The sequence below is a fragment of the Monocercomonoides exilis genome (genome assembly GCF_001643675.1).
Source record: "Monocercomonoides exilis strain PA203 chromosome Unknown scaffold32-1190040, whole genome shotgun sequence".
NCBI classification, from domain to species: domain Eukaryota; phylum Preaxostyla; order Oxymonadida; family Polymastigidae; genus Monocercomonoides; species Monocercomonoides exilis.
In genome coordinates, this window is record NW_027150577.1 from 313,254 (window position 1) to 330,314 (window position 17,061).

At 39.0% G+C, this 17,061-nt stretch overlaps 3 protein-coding genes across 3 annotated transcripts; 2 read left to right on the forward strand and 1 right to left on the reverse strand.

Annotated features, from left to right (window-relative positions):
* Nucleotides 1–1,010: 1,010 nt before the first annotated feature.
* Nucleotides 1,011–11,139, forward strand: MONOS_5371 (uncharacterized protein). Its single transcript, XM_067875512.1, has 3 exons — nt 1,011–1,283; nt 1,337–6,017; nt 6,150–11,139. The coding sequence occupies exons 1-3, from the start codon at nt 1,055–1,057 to the stop codon at nt 10,960–10,962; spliced, it is 9,723 nt and encodes a 3,240-aa protein (XP_067724596.1). The 5' UTR covers nt 1,011–1,054; the 3' UTR covers nt 10,963–11,139.
* Nucleotides 10,985–14,626, forward strand: MONOS_5372 (Autophagy-related protein 7 (Atg7)). Its single transcript, XM_067875513.1, has 3 exons — nt 10,985–11,458; nt 11,545–13,492; nt 13,653–14,626. Exons 1-3 carry the CDS (start codon nt 11,256–11,258, stop codon nt 13,821–13,823), a joined length of 2,322 nt encoding a protein of 773 aa, XP_067724597.1. The 5' UTR covers nt 10,985–11,255; the 3' UTR covers nt 13,824–14,626.
* A 167-nt stretch (nt 14,627–14,793) lies between these two features.
* On the reverse strand, nt 14,794–17,052 carry MONOS_5373 (putative MgsA AAA+ ATPase C terminal; the record flags this gene model as incomplete). Its single annotated transcript, XM_067875514.1, has 2 exons — nt 14,794–16,905; nt 17,020–17,052. The coding sequence occupies 2 exons, from the start codon at nt 17,050–17,052 to the stop codon at nt 14,794–14,796; spliced, it is 2,145 nt and encodes a 714-aa protein (XP_067724598.1).
* Between the last annotated feature and the right edge of the window lie 9 nt (nt 17,053–17,061).

Consider the following 17,061-nt stretch of genomic DNA (forward strand, 5'->3'; position numbering starts at 1 on the left):
TAAATATCACTCTTCTTCATGCAAAGCATATAAAAAACAACTCTTTGAAAATGATTCTTAATCGATTAAAAAAAGACTCAATAAGTCATCTACAAAATATAATAAATATTGACAAATACAAATTTGCGATATAGATTTTTAAAATTAAACCAAAAACAAAACAAAACAATTTTGAAAAAAAATATGAAGAAAATACAATTATTATACATATTATGATCTTAACCATAGTTTTGTCATTTTCAATATAGTATAAAAGCAGAGTTAAAAAGAAAAAACTAACATACCTGGAGTTGAATGCAGGGCGATCAATAAGGCCCTGGTCCATGTATAAGCGCGTCATTGCACTCGGGCTGCGTTTATGCGTGTGATCTACCCCAGTGGTGGATTTCTGACTCATAGTTTTTTGATCTGTGAGGCATTCGTGCCTCGCCTAATAATAGTTCTATCTGACTTTGATTGTGTTTTGAATGAATTTTGAAATGTTTAAATTTAAAATGTAAGTAGTAAATATTTGGAGTATATTAAAGATGAAATATATTTATTGTTGGTTGAATAAGCAAGTAAAAGTTATAAGTATGAAATTTAAGGATTGATTTGTTTATGGAAGGTTGTTTGACTGCTTGTTGATTGGGGTCACTGGAAAAGTATAATAAGAAAACGATTAAGTTGTTGAGAAGAATCAACGTATTAACTTTTCATTCATTTGTTAAAAGTTTAAAGGGAACTTTTTCTTCAATTGCAATTAAAAGTTTAAAAATAGATTTATCATCATATTTTGTTATATTTTTTTTCGATAATGAAAACATAATTGTGTTATTGAGGTTAACATATTATTATTTAATTTTATTTTTTATTTTTTATTTCTTATTTTTTCGCTTATATTGTGTGTTATATTGATTGATTACAAATGATTCAACATGTTTTGATTGATAATGACAAATTAACTTGCAATGTGATGATTTCTCGAAAATGAAACCTTGAACGTTGTCAATTATTCATTTTATGAAAATAGTAATGGGCAAATAACAAAATCTTATTTCATTTGTGAAGTACGATGCCTTATACATCGTATTTGCCCCAAGGGAAAACCAGTTTTTTATTGAGAAGAGTTGCACAAACAATATTTGGTGGACCTCGTTTCTGCTGGAGGAGTTCAGTTCCTTTATCTGTTCATTTATTTACTTGGTTAACATTCCTTCTTCCACCATCTCTTTGTTTATTGCTTGTTTTGCTATCTCAATATGAATGGATTTCTTTCTTTACGTGCGCACTCGCATCTGGAGGTTTAACAATTTTGAATAGTTTTTGGTTTTTGCTTTTATTCTTGTTTTTTTAGGAATATGTGCATTATTTTTCTTTTTTGTTCGGCTTTATTACATCTTATGCTGTTGCATAACGAATAAGAAAAATGACAATCAAAGTTCTCCATTTAACGAAGATGGAGATGTATTTTTTGGCATTTTCACAAAACAAGCTGCTAAAACATTAGTGGAACCTCTTTCACCATTTTTTATGGAGTCAAAGTTAAAAATATTTATTGGAATACTGATTTATGTTATTGTACTGTTTTCCATGGGGCTGATGATGGCTTGTTTCCATTTTTCTGCAATTCTTCATCAAAACGATGCCTCAAAACTGAGTGTAGGAACAGTTTTTCTCCACTTGTTTATGTGGGTAACATTTTATATTAGTTTATATCCTCTTATTTGCAAACCACCACCCGAGCCAAATCAGACAAGAGCGACAGAATCAATGAACTCTTTTTTACGTCCAACTTATTTCATAATTTTTGGAATTTTTGCTCTTGTTGATATGTGTAGAACTGATATTTTCCATACGCCGTTACCATCTGCTTGTGAACTTGTTGAAAACGAACATTCCATGGATTGGCTTAGAAGCTTGGGATTATCTTTTCATATGTTGAAAACCAGACTTTCATTCATTCCTTGCATTCTATGTGCTTGCCTGCCTCTTCTCTTTTCCATCGGTTTCCTTCCCCAGCTTGACATTCTTCTTTTGTGGATTCTCCAGGAGTTTTGCATGTTCTTTTGTGGAGCGTCATCTTCCTTCAAAGGTTGGCGAACCGTTACTCATGCACTCACTGCTGTATTGTCTGCTGCTCTTGGAAGTGTTCTTCTCTGGCTGGGTTCTGGTGAATATGGCAATCAACTGATGCGTCCAGCTATTGATGCGAGCCAAGAGACTCGAGTTAGGCTGCAATGGGGGTGCGTCTTTGTGATGTGTGTCACTTCCATTTTGCTGAGTCAAGATTACATTTCAGGCATAAGCAGATTCATGTCTTGGATAAAAGGACTGTTTGGAAAGAAATATGCGCGAAATTGTGAAGCTGCCAAGCAAAATCATGCTAATTGTGAAAAGTCAACAGTTAAAAATTCATGTGATTATGAAAGGCAAAAGCAAAAGAAAGCAGCAGAAGAAGAATTGAACAATTCATTTTCATACGATTGCAATGAAAAAGATATGAATTCAACCATCTTTACTGAAAGGGAGATGCTTAATGAACGTAACATTGAGCCAAAGTTTCCTATTGTCGAAGGCTTTCACGGCAGCAACTCATCTTCAATGACTTTTCCACATTCGAATAATACTGATTCAAACAGAAAGAACAAATTTACCAGACAAAAACCTGCCAAGTCATCAACCTCGCACTTCCTGGCAGTCTTTACAGCCATCTTAGAGCTGTCCTTTCTTCTTCTGCTTCTTGTTGCTTTTCTCCTGTTAATCCTCATCAAAACCACTGGCAATGCTGCGCTATACAAAAACTCAACAAATGACTCGAGCAATGAAGCTGAATCTTCAAAGGCGCTTTTCCCATTGAGCCATCATCCTTTCACAAAAAGGGGATTTTTCGTAGCTCGTCTCATTGTTGACTGCCTTGTATTTGTGTGTGTTGTCTGCATTCTCATTTTCGAAGAGAGCAAAAAACCGCTCTGGTTTGGCCTGTTGAAGTTTGCTCATCTGAAGCCGATGGATGCTGACACACAGCTTTCAAAGGGATCAAAGACTTCTGAGAAGAATTCTGGTGATAATCAGAATGAAACAGAAACGATATCACATTCACCATCACCTGCTTCATCATCATCTCCATCTCCATCTTCTTCTTCTTCTTCTTCTTCTTCTTCTTCTTCTTCTTCTTCTTCTTCTTCTTCTTCTTCTTCTTCTTCTTCTTCTTCTTCTTCTTCTTCTTCTTCTTCTTCTTCTTCTTCTTCTTCTTCTTCTTCTTCTTCTTCTTCTTCTTCTTCTTCTTCTTCTTCTTCTTCTTCTTCTTCTTCTTCTTCTTCTTCTTCTTCTTCATCCCCATCCTCTTCTTCTTCAAGTCAAACACATTCTTCATTGAATACCATGAAACTAATGACTTCCTTCCGTCTCTTCCTCTCATTTGCGTTCATCCCTGTCTCAATCCTCGTCTTCTCCTCTTTCGAACTCTCTTTTTTTTCCACAATTCCAAATCTCTCAACTGACCCTCTAACAAACGAAGACATTCCAAATCCTTCTTTCTTCGTCTGCCTTTGCGGCTGCCTCCTGTTCATGCACGCGATCCGGCTGCCGATGCAGTTCCCTTTCTCTTACACTCCTTTGCTTTCCTATCTTCTTGCCTCTCTTCTCTGGCACATTGCACATAACCCCCTCTTCTACAGCGATGGCATCATATCCTCTGACACGTTTGACCCAGCTCTGCCACCTCAGTTCTCTTCGTTCTTGTTTCTCTTCTTCCTCTCTCATCTTTGCCTGTCCCGTCTGTTTCTGCTCGGCAAAATCGTTTTTATGCTCCCAACAAAGCTGATATCTCCCCTCGCAGTCATCAACTTAGCCCCACCTTTTTTTGATGAATGGCCGCTGACGTGGCACAGAAGGCTGCTGCTGATTGTTCTGATGGTGTTTGTCTTTGTGCCAATCACTCTTCTCTCTGTGGGCATTGCAGTGGCGTGTGACGGGGCAGTGGTGAGTCCATTGGGATTTCCGTTTCTGATGCTCCCCGCACCGCTCGCACCGAAGATGTGGCTGGTTGCGGGGGGAGGATGTGGGCGTGGGTCAGGGAGAGAGAGGAAGAAGGAGAAGAAAGAGAAGGAAATGAAAGAAGATAGAAACATGAATGAATCGAAGAGAAATAAGAAGAAATCTTCTAAAAAGAAAGAAGAATTCCTCAAAAAAGACAGAAAACACAGCAAAACGAAGGATCAATCAATTCACTCTGTTATATCCCGCCACTCAGAAACATCGAGTCTTTTGAGCGAATCCACAAGACGGACGGCAGATGAGCTGACAGAGCCATTAATTGCGAATGAAGGCACTGGAAACACACAAACAGCATCTTCTTCTTCTTCTCCCTCTTCAGCTGAACAAGACTCCCTCCTTCCATTTTTGTTGAAATCGCCTTCAGTTCTAACACAAGGCGAAAACGTGCTGCAGATTTTAGATCGGTTGAAGGACGATCTGTCTTCTGTTGAGCCGACTTTGTCGCTTCTCGACAAATTCATTGAGAAAAGCGGAGATTTCATAAACACTGAAGCATTCATGCCACCTCCCTATTGTCCTTCTTCTTCTGATAAATCTTCTTCTTCTTCTTCTTTCTCTTCTTCTTTCTCTTCTTCTTTTTCTTCCTCCTCTTTTTCTTCCTCTGAAATTCCTTTATCTGTTGCTGCTCGGAGCAAGCCGTATAGCCATTCAGCGTATGCTGCCTCAGCTAAGGAAATTCTGGACTTTCTTATGAACTCATTCACTTCATCATTCAACCAGACAACTCAAAATTCGACATTAAATTCATCATCATCATCATCTTCTTCTTCTTCATCTTTTGAATCATCTTCTTTTTCTTCCTCTTCCTCTTCTTCTTCCCTCAATCCCCCTTACATCCCCTTCCTCACCCCCTTCTCACTCTTCATGCTCCGCTCCTCATCCAACCAGGTCTTCCTCTTCTGTGTGGGCGAAGTGGGAAGAAATTACTGCGAAGCCAAAATGAAGGCGATCAACGCAGACAGCAGCGACGGGAAATTCCATCCGCTTGCTGTTGAAATGAGCTTTGCCGAAGATGTGTTTAATTCGTGCGACGAAGCGGAGGTGAGGGAGAAGGAGAGGATTGAGCTGGAGGAGGAAGAAAGGAGCGGGCGGGAGAGGCAGCTGGCGGTGCTGGAGGAAGAGGTGAGGAGGGAGAAGGCGCTGGTGAAGGAGGCGAAAAAGGAGATCGCACGGATGCAGGCTATGCAGGAGCAGTACAGAGAGCAGGAGAAGATGCTGGAGGAGTATATGCATTCACCTTCTTCTTCCGAATCTTCTTCTTCTGATTCATCATCATCATCATCATCTACTTCTTCTTCTTCTTCTTCTTCTTCTGACTCCTCCTCCTCATCTTCATCTTCCTCTTCCTCTTCCTCTCCTTTTTATTCATATCCATGCTATCAGTCAACCTCTTCATCCTCTTCTTCTGAAATGCCTCCGTATTTTGATACAGATTCTATATCATCATCGTCATCCTCCTCTTCTTCTTCTTCAGATGATCCAAACCAATTGCCTTCTTCGTTTGTTTCTTTGCCCTCTTCTCAGATAAAACTGTCAGAGACGCCAAAACCAGATATTCACAATGAAGATAAAGCAGAATCATTCAAAGAAAACTCTTCAGCTTCAGCTTCAGCTTCATCATCATCATCTTCTTCTTCTTCTTATTCTTATTCTTCAATGCCATCTTCTTCACAAAGCCAACAAAATGAAGATATTCACATGCAAATTCAGTCTTCATTAAGCTCTTCTGGCTCTGATACACTTATGAGCAACAATGAAAGAAATCGCAAAGAAATTGAAGGCGAAAGAAATAGCAAGACTTTTGAAGCGAAGGAAATTGATAAACAAAATGCGAATGATGAAATGATGAAAGCAGAAGGCAAATTGAATGAAGATAGCTCTCTTCATCATTCAGAAGCCTGCTCTGATTTCAATGCGACAAATTCTATTGCAAATAGCAATGGAAACAATGAACAGAAAATCTCTATGGAAAGTTCTGAGTATAACAACACATTCAAAGAAGAAGACAAAAAAGAAGAGGAAGAAAAAGAAGAAAAAAAAGACAACGATGATAACGATGATAGCGACTTCAATGAAAATGAATATGACGAGTCTCTTTTGTCTCGATTAAGAGAGCTTGAGGTGATGGTCGAGGTCCAAAAGCGGCGTGTTCAGAACACTCCCTTCTCTTTCTATACGCTTCTGACCAATCCTTACCCAAACATCGCTCTTTCTCCACTCACTTGCCTGTCTGCTGACTGTCTAATCCCTCAGTCATTCGACTTCGAAGAAGCATTCTTCAAAAGCACAGCGGCGTTGGAGGTCAGGGCGTGCTTTGCGTTTGCGCTGATATACGAGCTGCTGTTGTGTTCGCCGTTTGCCATGGCGGAAGAAGAGGAAGAGGAAGAAGGAGAGGAAGAAGAAGATGAAAAGGAAGAAGAGGAAGAGGAAGAGGAAGAAGGAGAGGAAGAAGAAAAAAATAAAGAAAACAATTTTTATTGTAAGGATAACAAAGATAATAATGAAAAAAGCAATGATAAATTAAAATCAGGAGAATCATTCGCATCGTCTGATGGATCAGATGGAGAAGATACAAATATGCACTTTACAAGCAATCCTGTCAGACGAACAAATGAAGAATACCACCAGGAGAATGAATTGAATAATAACAGTACAGATTCAAATGAAGAAAAAATTAATAACAATAAATCTGCTTCTTTTTCATCTTCGTCTTCAATTTCAGCTTCTTCACAAGAATCAAATGCAAAAGAGCATAATAGCCAATTTTCTCATTCAGAACAATTTTCTTCTCCTCAAAGAAAATACACTGAAAATCCTACATCTCGTCACTCGTCTCATCTGCCTTTATCTTCTCTTATTTTACTTGACAGAAAGACAATTGAGCTTGTTGAACAGTCTTCACCTTCCCCTCCGCCTTCCCATTCGTCTAAGCCCCCTCTTTTGTTCTCTGCCACGTCAAGCACACAATTCGCTTCATTCACCAAAATGCATGCGGCTTTTGCGCTGCTCTGTGCTGAATGCTTTGCCACATCTAGTCAGATGAAGAGGCAAAGAAAAGCGATGAAGGCAAGAATAGATGAGGGTAGAAAAGGCAATAATGAAGGAGGAAAGGAGGAAAATGGTGAACACATAAAAGAAAATGATAACAAGAAAAAAGTGCTATCGTTGTACAACCCAAATTGGAAAGGAACAGAAAGCATGAAAATTGAAGCAAAAACACAGGAATCTTCATCAGCATCATCCTCTTCATGTGACAGCAGCGCAAATAACCAATTTAATCATTCAAACACAAAGCAAATGATACAGTCAAGGAAGAGGAAGATGATGCAATATTTGAGAAGATTGGATGCGCATCGATATTTTGCAAGTGATGAGTTTAATGGAATGGAAGAAAAAACTTCTGAGAAGCAATATCAAACTGTAATAACAACTTATGATTCCTTTGAAGAGGAAAAAGAACATACACAAGAACAGTCGTCATCATCATCTTCTTCACAGCAAATTGACAACAGACATCAAAGTTCATCTTCTTCCTCTTCAAATAGCATTCATTCAGATTGCAATGAGCCTGAAGATCTGATCAGCCCAGTTCAGATGCAGCTGCTGCACGAGATGGTTATCACTGGATTGTGTCTGGTTGACTCTGTTCTGTCACCTGATTTGAATCTGAAGGAAGTCATTTTGGAGAACTTGCTGCATCAGATGAAGAAGAGAAATGAAGAACAAAAGAAAGAAGACGAAATGATGAGCCAGCAGCTGTTGGCTAATTCTTCTTCATATTCATCATCTGCTTCTTCTTCTTCTTCCTCCTCTCCCTTTTCATCATTTCCTTCTTCCTCTCCCTTTTCATCACTTCTTTCTTCCTCTTCTCTTCTTTCCCAGTCATTAACTGTCCCTCCTCTTTACGGTACAAGTGGAGCTGAAAGCCTTTCGTTTTCTGCTGTCTGCCTTCGCTGTTACGACCATCCGCTCTCTCAACATGGCAGAGTGTGCCAATGCCATTTGAGACAGAAGAAAAGGAGTGGAAAGAACAGAATTGCTCAAAAAGATGAGGAAAAAGAACATGTTGGGAATGGACAAGCAATGCAAATAGAGATGGGTATTGAAAAAACAGATAAAAGAAAAGAAGACAAAGCGAATGAATCGATTCTGTGTGAAGAAGGACGATCAAATTCAAGCAACCAGTCAACATCATCAGCATTATCTCCTTTGTTCCACCGATCTGCAAACGTAGCTGACACATTGATATTCCACAAGAAACGAAGAACATCCGCCAGCACACCTTCTTATGTATCCCTTTCAATCAACTCGAGTGGCAGTTCTTCATCTCCTACACCTTCGCCTCCTTTCCCCCCAAGAAGCTCAGCCTCTGCCAGCAATCACTCCAAAAACTACCCCAGCCATGTCTCTCCTTCCTCACTCATGAAGATGTCTGCCGGTTTTTCCTCACACCCAACTCAAAGCGCATCTGATTCTGCTGATCAAAACGCTTCTCTTTCTCTTTCTCTTTCACTTTCCAATTCGCCTTCTCCTTCTCCTGTTCTGTCTCGCTGCACATCTGCCTCTTCTTCTCCTTCACCCGACTTGTTTAGCTCTCCCCCACCTTCTGAAGAACAAACCCGCCGCAGAATCAAAAGGCGTTCCATGTTTTGCACACAGTACACATACCAGGCACAGCATCTTCCGCCTTTCATTCGTCTTCCTGTTCCTTCTGCGAAGCATATTGCGTGTGTGTTTTGTGGAAGGCTGCCGGCAACCCCGCTGACTGTGGCATATTCAGCGGCTGTGGCAACACAAAGCAGGGCAACTCAGTTATTTGATGAGGAGGATGAGATATCGAGTGGAAATAATTGTGATTGTGAAGAAGGAGAAGAAGCAAGTTCTTGTAGGTTGAACTCGTACAAGCATGACAGCATTGAATTGTCTTCTTCTTCATCTTCCTCTTTTTCTTCTTCCTCTTCCTTATCAAATCACTCGATGTGTTCAGCATTTCTGTCAATTGTGCTGAGTGCATATCGGAAGGCGGTGCGGATTGCCTATTCGACATCGAGCAGAAAGGAAATGTTTCAGTCAATGGGAATCTTCAATGAGTTTGTATCAAAAGGAGAAAATGGAACAAACACAATTATTGAAGAAGAAGAAGATGATGATGATGATGATGGAGAAGAAGAAGATAAGAACGAGATGAAGAGAAAATCACATAAAAATACAGAAAATGAGAATAAACAGGAGAATGAAGAAAGAACAAAAGAATTTTCACCCAGAAAAGAGGAACAAGAGAAAGAAAAAGAAGAAACCAAAATCAAAGATAAAGAAAAGGAGGAAAATCAAATTCAGAATCAAACAGAGATGGAAGAAGAAAGAAGTGAGGAAGTTGAATTGTCACAACCAGATTCAGAAGGGGAAGAAGAGAAAAAGATGGAAGAAATAGAAGAACTCGAGATGGAAGCTGAAGATCCAATGAAAATGAGCAGTCTTATTGAAATTGGTGAAGATTTACAAGGAAATAATGATATTATGAGATCTACAGAAACCCTCAAAAAACAAAGTGAAGAGAAAGAAAAAGAGAAAGAGAATGAAGAAGATGTTGAACAGAATGGCAATGAACCAGCAGGAAAACAGGTTCAGCCAGTCATCCCGAGTGATGCGATTCAATTATCGCAATCGGAATCTACGCAAGGTCAAATACCAATTGAAGACAGCAATAATCAACAACAAAAATCAGAAGATGAGTCTTTGATTAGAAAAAGCAAGTTAAGTTGTGATAATCAAGAAGAATCTTTATCTAAAAACACAAAGAGCATCTCACCATCTTCTTCTTCCACAAGTTCCTCTTCTGATAGCTACCCACATCAGTCTCTTGAACAATCAAGCAATTCATTCAATTCCACAAGTCAATCTTCTTCCAATTCTTCTCAAACTGAAGGCGACTCTCAAAAATTCCTTTCTCTTCAATTGAGTTATTCGCATCATCTGCTGAAGATGATGAGGACACTTACTCACATTCTCTCGTTTCCTCCACCACTTTCGTTGTCTGCTGTGTTGAATGCTCCGCTTTCATCTCCTCTTCTTCCTCTGGAGCCAACTTCTTCATCTTCATCAAAAAGCAATTCCCACAAAACATCCTATCCCTGGCTGTCATTCAATAACTCTGATTTCTTGATGTCTTCTTTCCCCTCTGATTCTTTAGCATCTCCTCTGGACTGCTTCTGGGTGTCTGCGCCTGTGGGCTCACGTGAATGGGAGTATGCTGTTCAAAACAAGATGGCTCGTCTCTTTGGCATCGATGGAGATTCACTCATTTCTGCTCTCTCTGACTCCAGCAGCAGCGGAGGAGGAGGAGGAGGAGAAGCAGAGGCAGACAGGCAATCTGACCAGTCGCTACCGAGCTACACGAAGCAGAAGAAGGGATATTCAGTCTCTTTTGTTTCGCCACCAGAGTTCATGAGTTCTGATTCTTCTTCTTCTTCTTCTTCTTCACATTCATCATCTAAACATGGATCATCTCACCATGTAATTCAATGTGTGAAGTGCCACTGGTCGCACGAGAAGTGGGCCGTGTGCGAGGTGGCCCCTTCAGCGCCTATGGAGTCCTTCACACAGACACAGGCGCAGATGGTGCTGTATTCCGAAGGCAGAAGCAAAATGACACGGAGAAAGAGGCACGTAGAGGCAGAAGGAAGTGAATGCTCCTTACAAGGGAGGCTTGATACAGTTGGTGATAAGAGAATGATGAAGCACCTCTTCATGAACGATCCTTTCAATCGGCAGAGATTTGGCTGGAGTGATGCTTACGATGATGAACGCCCGCTTTATGTGAATGTCTCGAACCCTCTCCTTCTACATGAAATGACAAGAAGACTCATGTCTTATCCTTTTACTGATTTGCCTTTTGAAAGCGACACAGTTATGTTAAACTTGTGATGCATTAAATTTAATTAACTTCTTTCTTTTCTTTCATTTTGAGGTTCTTTGCTTTGGATAATTCCAAAAATGTTTTATTGATGATAAAAGTGTTTGAGAAATTTGGATTATTTGTTAATCCCATTTATTTAAATATTTTTCACTATATTTTTTAATTTAAATAGAAAATTTCTTTTTATAGCACAGCAGTGAGAATTTCTTTATAGAAAATATCATTGAGAAAGTTTATTGATGAGTTTTCAAAAACATATAATATTTGTTGCTTATTATGGAAGCCGTGATCGAAAACAAAGATGAGCGATAAATTATTGTTTCAGCCTTTTACATCTTCTCCAGATATATTGTTTTGGAAAGTTTTATCAGAGAAAAAGCTTGACGTTCTTAAATTGAGTGATGACGCTGTTGGCATTGTTGGGCATTTTTGCAGCGGAACAGAATTCGAGAGAGCTCATTCACTTTTCTTTCTCGATGAAAATGCATTTGAGGCATCAAAAGCGTTTGAAGCAGTATTTTTTAAAGAAAGAGATAGCTTATCACGTTTATTTTTCGATTTGTCGGTTTTTTATTTCAAAAATATTTTAGGCCTCCAGAACATCATTACGCAGTCCCCGGAAGCTTAATCAATACAAATACAAAAGATGCTTTTTTGAAACTTAATTTTAAGCAGATCTTAGAAGACGCCGGCAAAAAAATTTTGAAAGGAATTGCTTCAAAAGAAATTCTCGAACATCCAGAAGAACTTTCCAGATTCACTTTGTGCTCATTTGCAGATTTGAAAGAATATTCATACATGTACTGGTTTGCTTTTCCAGTGCTTAACCATCCGCTTCTGAAGATGACTTCAAAGTTTGAATCAATCTCAAATTTCTATAAGGAAGATGAAATTGAAAAATTGTTAAATCAAGTTAATGGAATCTCTTCTTGTTATGATCCTTCAACATTGGAAATATTCCCCATTTCTTCATTGCCCATGCTTATCGAAAGTGTTAAAAAAGGTGAAAGAAAAACCATCGGAATCGCTGTTAAAGATCCTGGCTCTTCAAATGCTTATCCTGGATGGAATTCTCGAAACTATTTGTATGCACTTTCTTACTATGGATGGGAAAGCGGTCTGAAAGAGGTTCCTGTTGAGATTGCATTCATCAGAGAATGCGACCCACGAAAGGCAACTAACATCACGGCCGTGGCTTCATCTTCAGCCACACCTTCCTCTGAAAGTGATGAGTCTGCTAAAAACAGCCCCACTTTTCTTGTTCGTGGAGTTATTCCAGCTCTTGAAAGTGATCCATGTGCTGAAGGAGCTGCTATCCAGTGCATCGGATGGGAGAAGAACCAACACGGCAAATTCAAAGCAAGAATGGTTAATTTGAGAGAACAATTTGACAGCCGTTCCATTGCTGATACCTCAGTCGATCTCAACTTGAAACTGATGAGATGGAGACTTGTTGAGTCGCTGGACTTAGAGGCTTTGAAGGAAACAAGATGCCTTCTGCTTGGCTCTGGCACTTTGGGTTGCTATGTTGGGCGTGCACTTGCTGCATGGGGCGTTCGCCACATAACATTTGTTGACAGAGGAAAAGTGTCCTTCTCAAATCCAGTCAGACAGCCTCTGTTCCAATTCGAGCATTGCTTGGGTGGAGGACAGCCAAAAGCAGAGACAGCTGCAGAGGAGATGAAGAAGATTCTACCAACAATTGACACAAAAGGCATCTCGATGACAATCCACATGCCAGGACATCCAGTGCAGCCAGGAAAAGAGGAAGAGGAATGCCGCCGCGATGTGCTGCAGCTGGAGAGGCTGATCCGCTCGCACGATGTGGTGTTTATGCTGACCGATTCGAGAGAGGCAAGATGGCTGCCAACGTTACTGTGCTCGTATTACGGCAAAGTCGCAATCAATTCTGCACTTGGGTTTGACACCCTGGTGACGATGAGGCACGGGCATGTCCGTGGTGCTGAGAGAATTACTGTGTCTCCTCTGGAAAAAGAAGAGGAAGGAGCACAGAAATGCACTGTGAATCCTGAAAGACTGCATCGGAAGCGCCGTCCACATCTCGGCTGCTACTTCTGCTCGGATGTTGTGGCGCCCCGCAACTCGCTGAGAGAGCGGACGTTGGATCAGCAATGCACAGTCACACGGCCTGGCATGGCACCAATTGCGTCTGCGGTGAGTGTGGAGATGATGGTGTGCCTGCTGCACTCGAGGAAGAAGAACATGGCTGAAGCTGGTGATGCACAAGAAGATGAAGATGAGATTGCAAAGAAATTGGAAGAACTGAAGATTTCGAAGGAAAGCGATGAGGCAAAGAAAGAAGGAGAAGATGAGGAATTGGTGGGAGATGAAGACATTATTGCAGAAGAAGACAAAGAAGAGCTGAAAAGAAAGGAAATTCTCAAAGCAGCAGATCAAGATGAAGATGAAGGCACGATGAAGTTTGTGCCTCATCAGTTCAGAATGTTTATGAACAAATTCCAGACTGGGCTGTATCACTTCTCTTCATTTGAGATGTGCACTGCTTGCTCTTCAAAGGTTTGATTCAAATAATTTTAACTCTAATTATCATTATTTCTTGAAATTACGGATATTACACTTGAATGAATGAAATTTTATTTGTCTTGATATTTCTTTGATCATTGAATAATATTTGTGATTATTTTTTATTTTTGAATTTTTCTATAAATTTATTTAGGTTCGTGCCGAATATGCAAAACGAGGATTTGACTTCTTGTTGCAAGCCTTTAATGATCCAGAATATTTGGAGCGTCTTGTTGGCATATCTCAAATGATGAACGATGATGTGCAGGATGATGATGAAGATTCTGTCAGAGAAGTGAATGATGACGGATTTGAAATCGTGTAAAGTTGAGTAAATTGAATTTTAAAACTTGTTTTAGTTATGAGTCTATTCTTTTCTTCATCCTTTTTTGGAATTTGGACTTGTTTCTGGATATAGCTTTCAAGATTGAGCTTTCTTGTTTCCTTTTCTCTTACTGTATCTATTGATTTCCACTGTCTAATCATTAATGTCTTTTATAATATTTTGTTATTTTTATTTTTGTTCTCTATGAGCTTCATAATACTTTTGATGTGAATACAAAAAGCCTTTTTTTAAAAAATCATGCTTTTGTTTTATTTGAAGAGTATTATCAAATTTATCTAAAGGCAAACGGGGTTAAGAAAACTGCAGTTAAACATGTTTAATATTGTTTCAATAAAAATGGAAATATGGAGTCAAATAAACAAATTCTATTTAACGAATTTTATTGTCAAAATTATAACTATGACTGAATCTACAACTGTTGAAAATGCGAAAAACACTTGAAATGATTAATTGAATAAAACATTATCATCTCGTTGTAGTATTCGAAGAAGCGCTCCATCCAATGTTTGTTGCTTGCACTGGCCGATGACAAACAGCCTTTTTCATACAAATGAAGTACAAAAATCATTACATCAATTTACAAATTAAGATTATTTCATTTATTTGCAAAAAATATGCTCACAAATTCGTTCCAGTCAACATGAAAATGAATATTTATTGTTTAAAAAAGAAATAAAATATTTAACAGTCATTTCAGAAAAAACAATGTGAATATTTCAAACAATGTTAAAAAGAAAATAAGACTAAAAAATGAACTTATTTTTTATAACCTCGTAATTCTCATCTACCCGATCTCTATCAAATAATGTTAGAACTCAATAACAAAAAAATATTTCTTTTCATAATTGAAGAGATAAAATGCTATCTTTCACAGCATTCAAAGATGCAGAAGCTGAATGGACATCAATAAGAGATAGTCTTGATGAAGATACCATGATGCTTCACTCATTCAAGTTGAAGTGCTTGAGTCTGGAGAAAGCTGCCGAAGAAGCGTGTGCCTTTCCTTCATTCGGCGGATAAGATGTTGAGAGCTTTCATGCTTTGCCATTGGACGAGAATTTTGATTTTCGTTATCCTCGCTTTTTTGATTTAAACTATATGAATTTTTTGATGAATCCAAAGATTCACCTTTCTTTTCTGTTGCAGCCATTTTTATTACTTCATTCATTTTGCTCGAATCAAAAATCTCTTTTCTTTTCTGTTCTTTTTTCGCAATTTTATCCATTTTAGCTTTTTCTTTTAACATTTCGTCATCCTCTTCATCTTTGAACCAGTCAATCTTCAGACCAGCAAACGCCTCTTCATACGAAGGAGAAGGGCGAAGTGGATGATCAGTACAATACCTTTTTGCCCTGTTGACTGCTTCATACACTTCAATGCTTTTTGGACATCTTGTCAGGTGGAGAAGAAACTCTGGCAATGGACTGTCCATCGGAGGACATGCACGCGATATCTGCGCATATCGAGAGAGCGGGTCTGCATTCAGTTTGTCCTCATCTTTCTCTTCATTTTCGCTTCTTGTGTAACCTTCTCTTTTGCTTTTATCTGCTCTAGCTTTTGAAGATACTGCTTCAGATCCCTTCTCACTTTCTTTTTCTCCCCCCATCATAATCTCATTTGCTCTGTTTGTTTCATATCGTTTGACATCGTTTTTTTCTGGAAGAATATCATTCGTCGCTTTCCACGTTGCAACACCCAGCACAAGCGACTCAGGACTTGCCATGCCAATGTCTTCAATGGACATTCGAATTGCACGACGCGTGATGTATTTCCGCTGCTCACCGCCTTGCAGCTGCTGGGCCAAATAATACATGGAAGCGTTATCATCACCTCCTCTCACAGATTTGTGCAGAGCAGAAATGTAATCGTAGTGATATTCGCCGGTTCGATCGAAGTATGACAGCTGTGACTGCGTCAGAAGGATTCCTTCTCCAGATGCGCAACTCAAAGAAATGGTGAAATGATACGGTGAAGTGCATTTGTGAGGCTTTGATTCATCCTTTGAATTGGACGATGTTGAAGTGGTTGGAGAAGATTGAGTCAAGATTGGAGGCAGAAGGTTTGCAGGAAGAGGCCTCTTCACAACAGAATCCACAGCCCTGATCTTTTTATCTTTTGTTGTGTTGTCCTGGATTACCTTTGCATCGTTTGCTGTTCTCTTTTGTTTTATTCCCTTCAGAATATTTTCCTCTTCAATTGTTGGCTCTTCCGATGCACAAGAAATGAAAAGATTTTTTGGCATGTCCAGTTGTTCGAGGAATTTTTGCTTTGCCTGCCACCATTTGTCGACAGTGTTGTGATGATGCAGAAGTGCCTGATTCGCCATCTGCTCCAGCATTCCAAGTGCAGATCGGCAATCTCCATTGCATCTTTCAGCAACTGCTTGAAGCGTTGCATGGTTACATTCGTATTCGACACAATGACACTCTGGGCAGGCATAAAGCATTGGAAGAGAATCTTCAGATTCTTTAATGATATTCGGCAAGTCAAACAGTTTTTCTAAATAGCATGAAATCTCGAATGGAACAACTTCCACAGTTGATTGTGCAACTTGTAAGCTACTGAGTATTTCTAATCCCCGATTGAGAACTTTAATGATATTATCTCTACTAAGTTCATGCAAATGAAACACTTCGCAATGATTTAAAATCCTCGATTTTAAATGAAAAGAAGGATTTTCTGTTGTGGCGCCAATAATTGAAATAATCCCTGATTGGAAAGGCTTGACAAGTTCATTTTGAAGCTTCGCATCAAGACGATGTATTTCATCAATAAACAAAATTGTTCCAACACCTGTTTCATTCAGCTCCTTTTGTGCATTTTGGCAAACAGATCGAAGTAAATCAAGAGTCATTTTGACTCCAGACAAAGTGACAAATATTTTCCTTGTATTCATCGCAATGATATGAGCTAGAGTTGTTTTTCCAGTTCCTGGTGGGCCCCAAAAGATTACAGAAGGAACAGCATCACAATGGAGAAGTTGAGAAAATGTTTTCCCATCTCCAATAATTTCTTCTTGCCCAAAAAATTGTTGAAGGGTTTGGGGTCTCATTAAAGCAGCCTGAAATTTTATAAAGAATTTGCGATAAGTTTCAATTTGAAATGTGATAGAAAAGAAAATTTTCAAATTCATGATAATTTGAAACATTTTTTTCTAATAGCAAAACAATCATACAAGAGGAGAATGTTTAGGGGCATTTAATTCCATTTGCTTGAA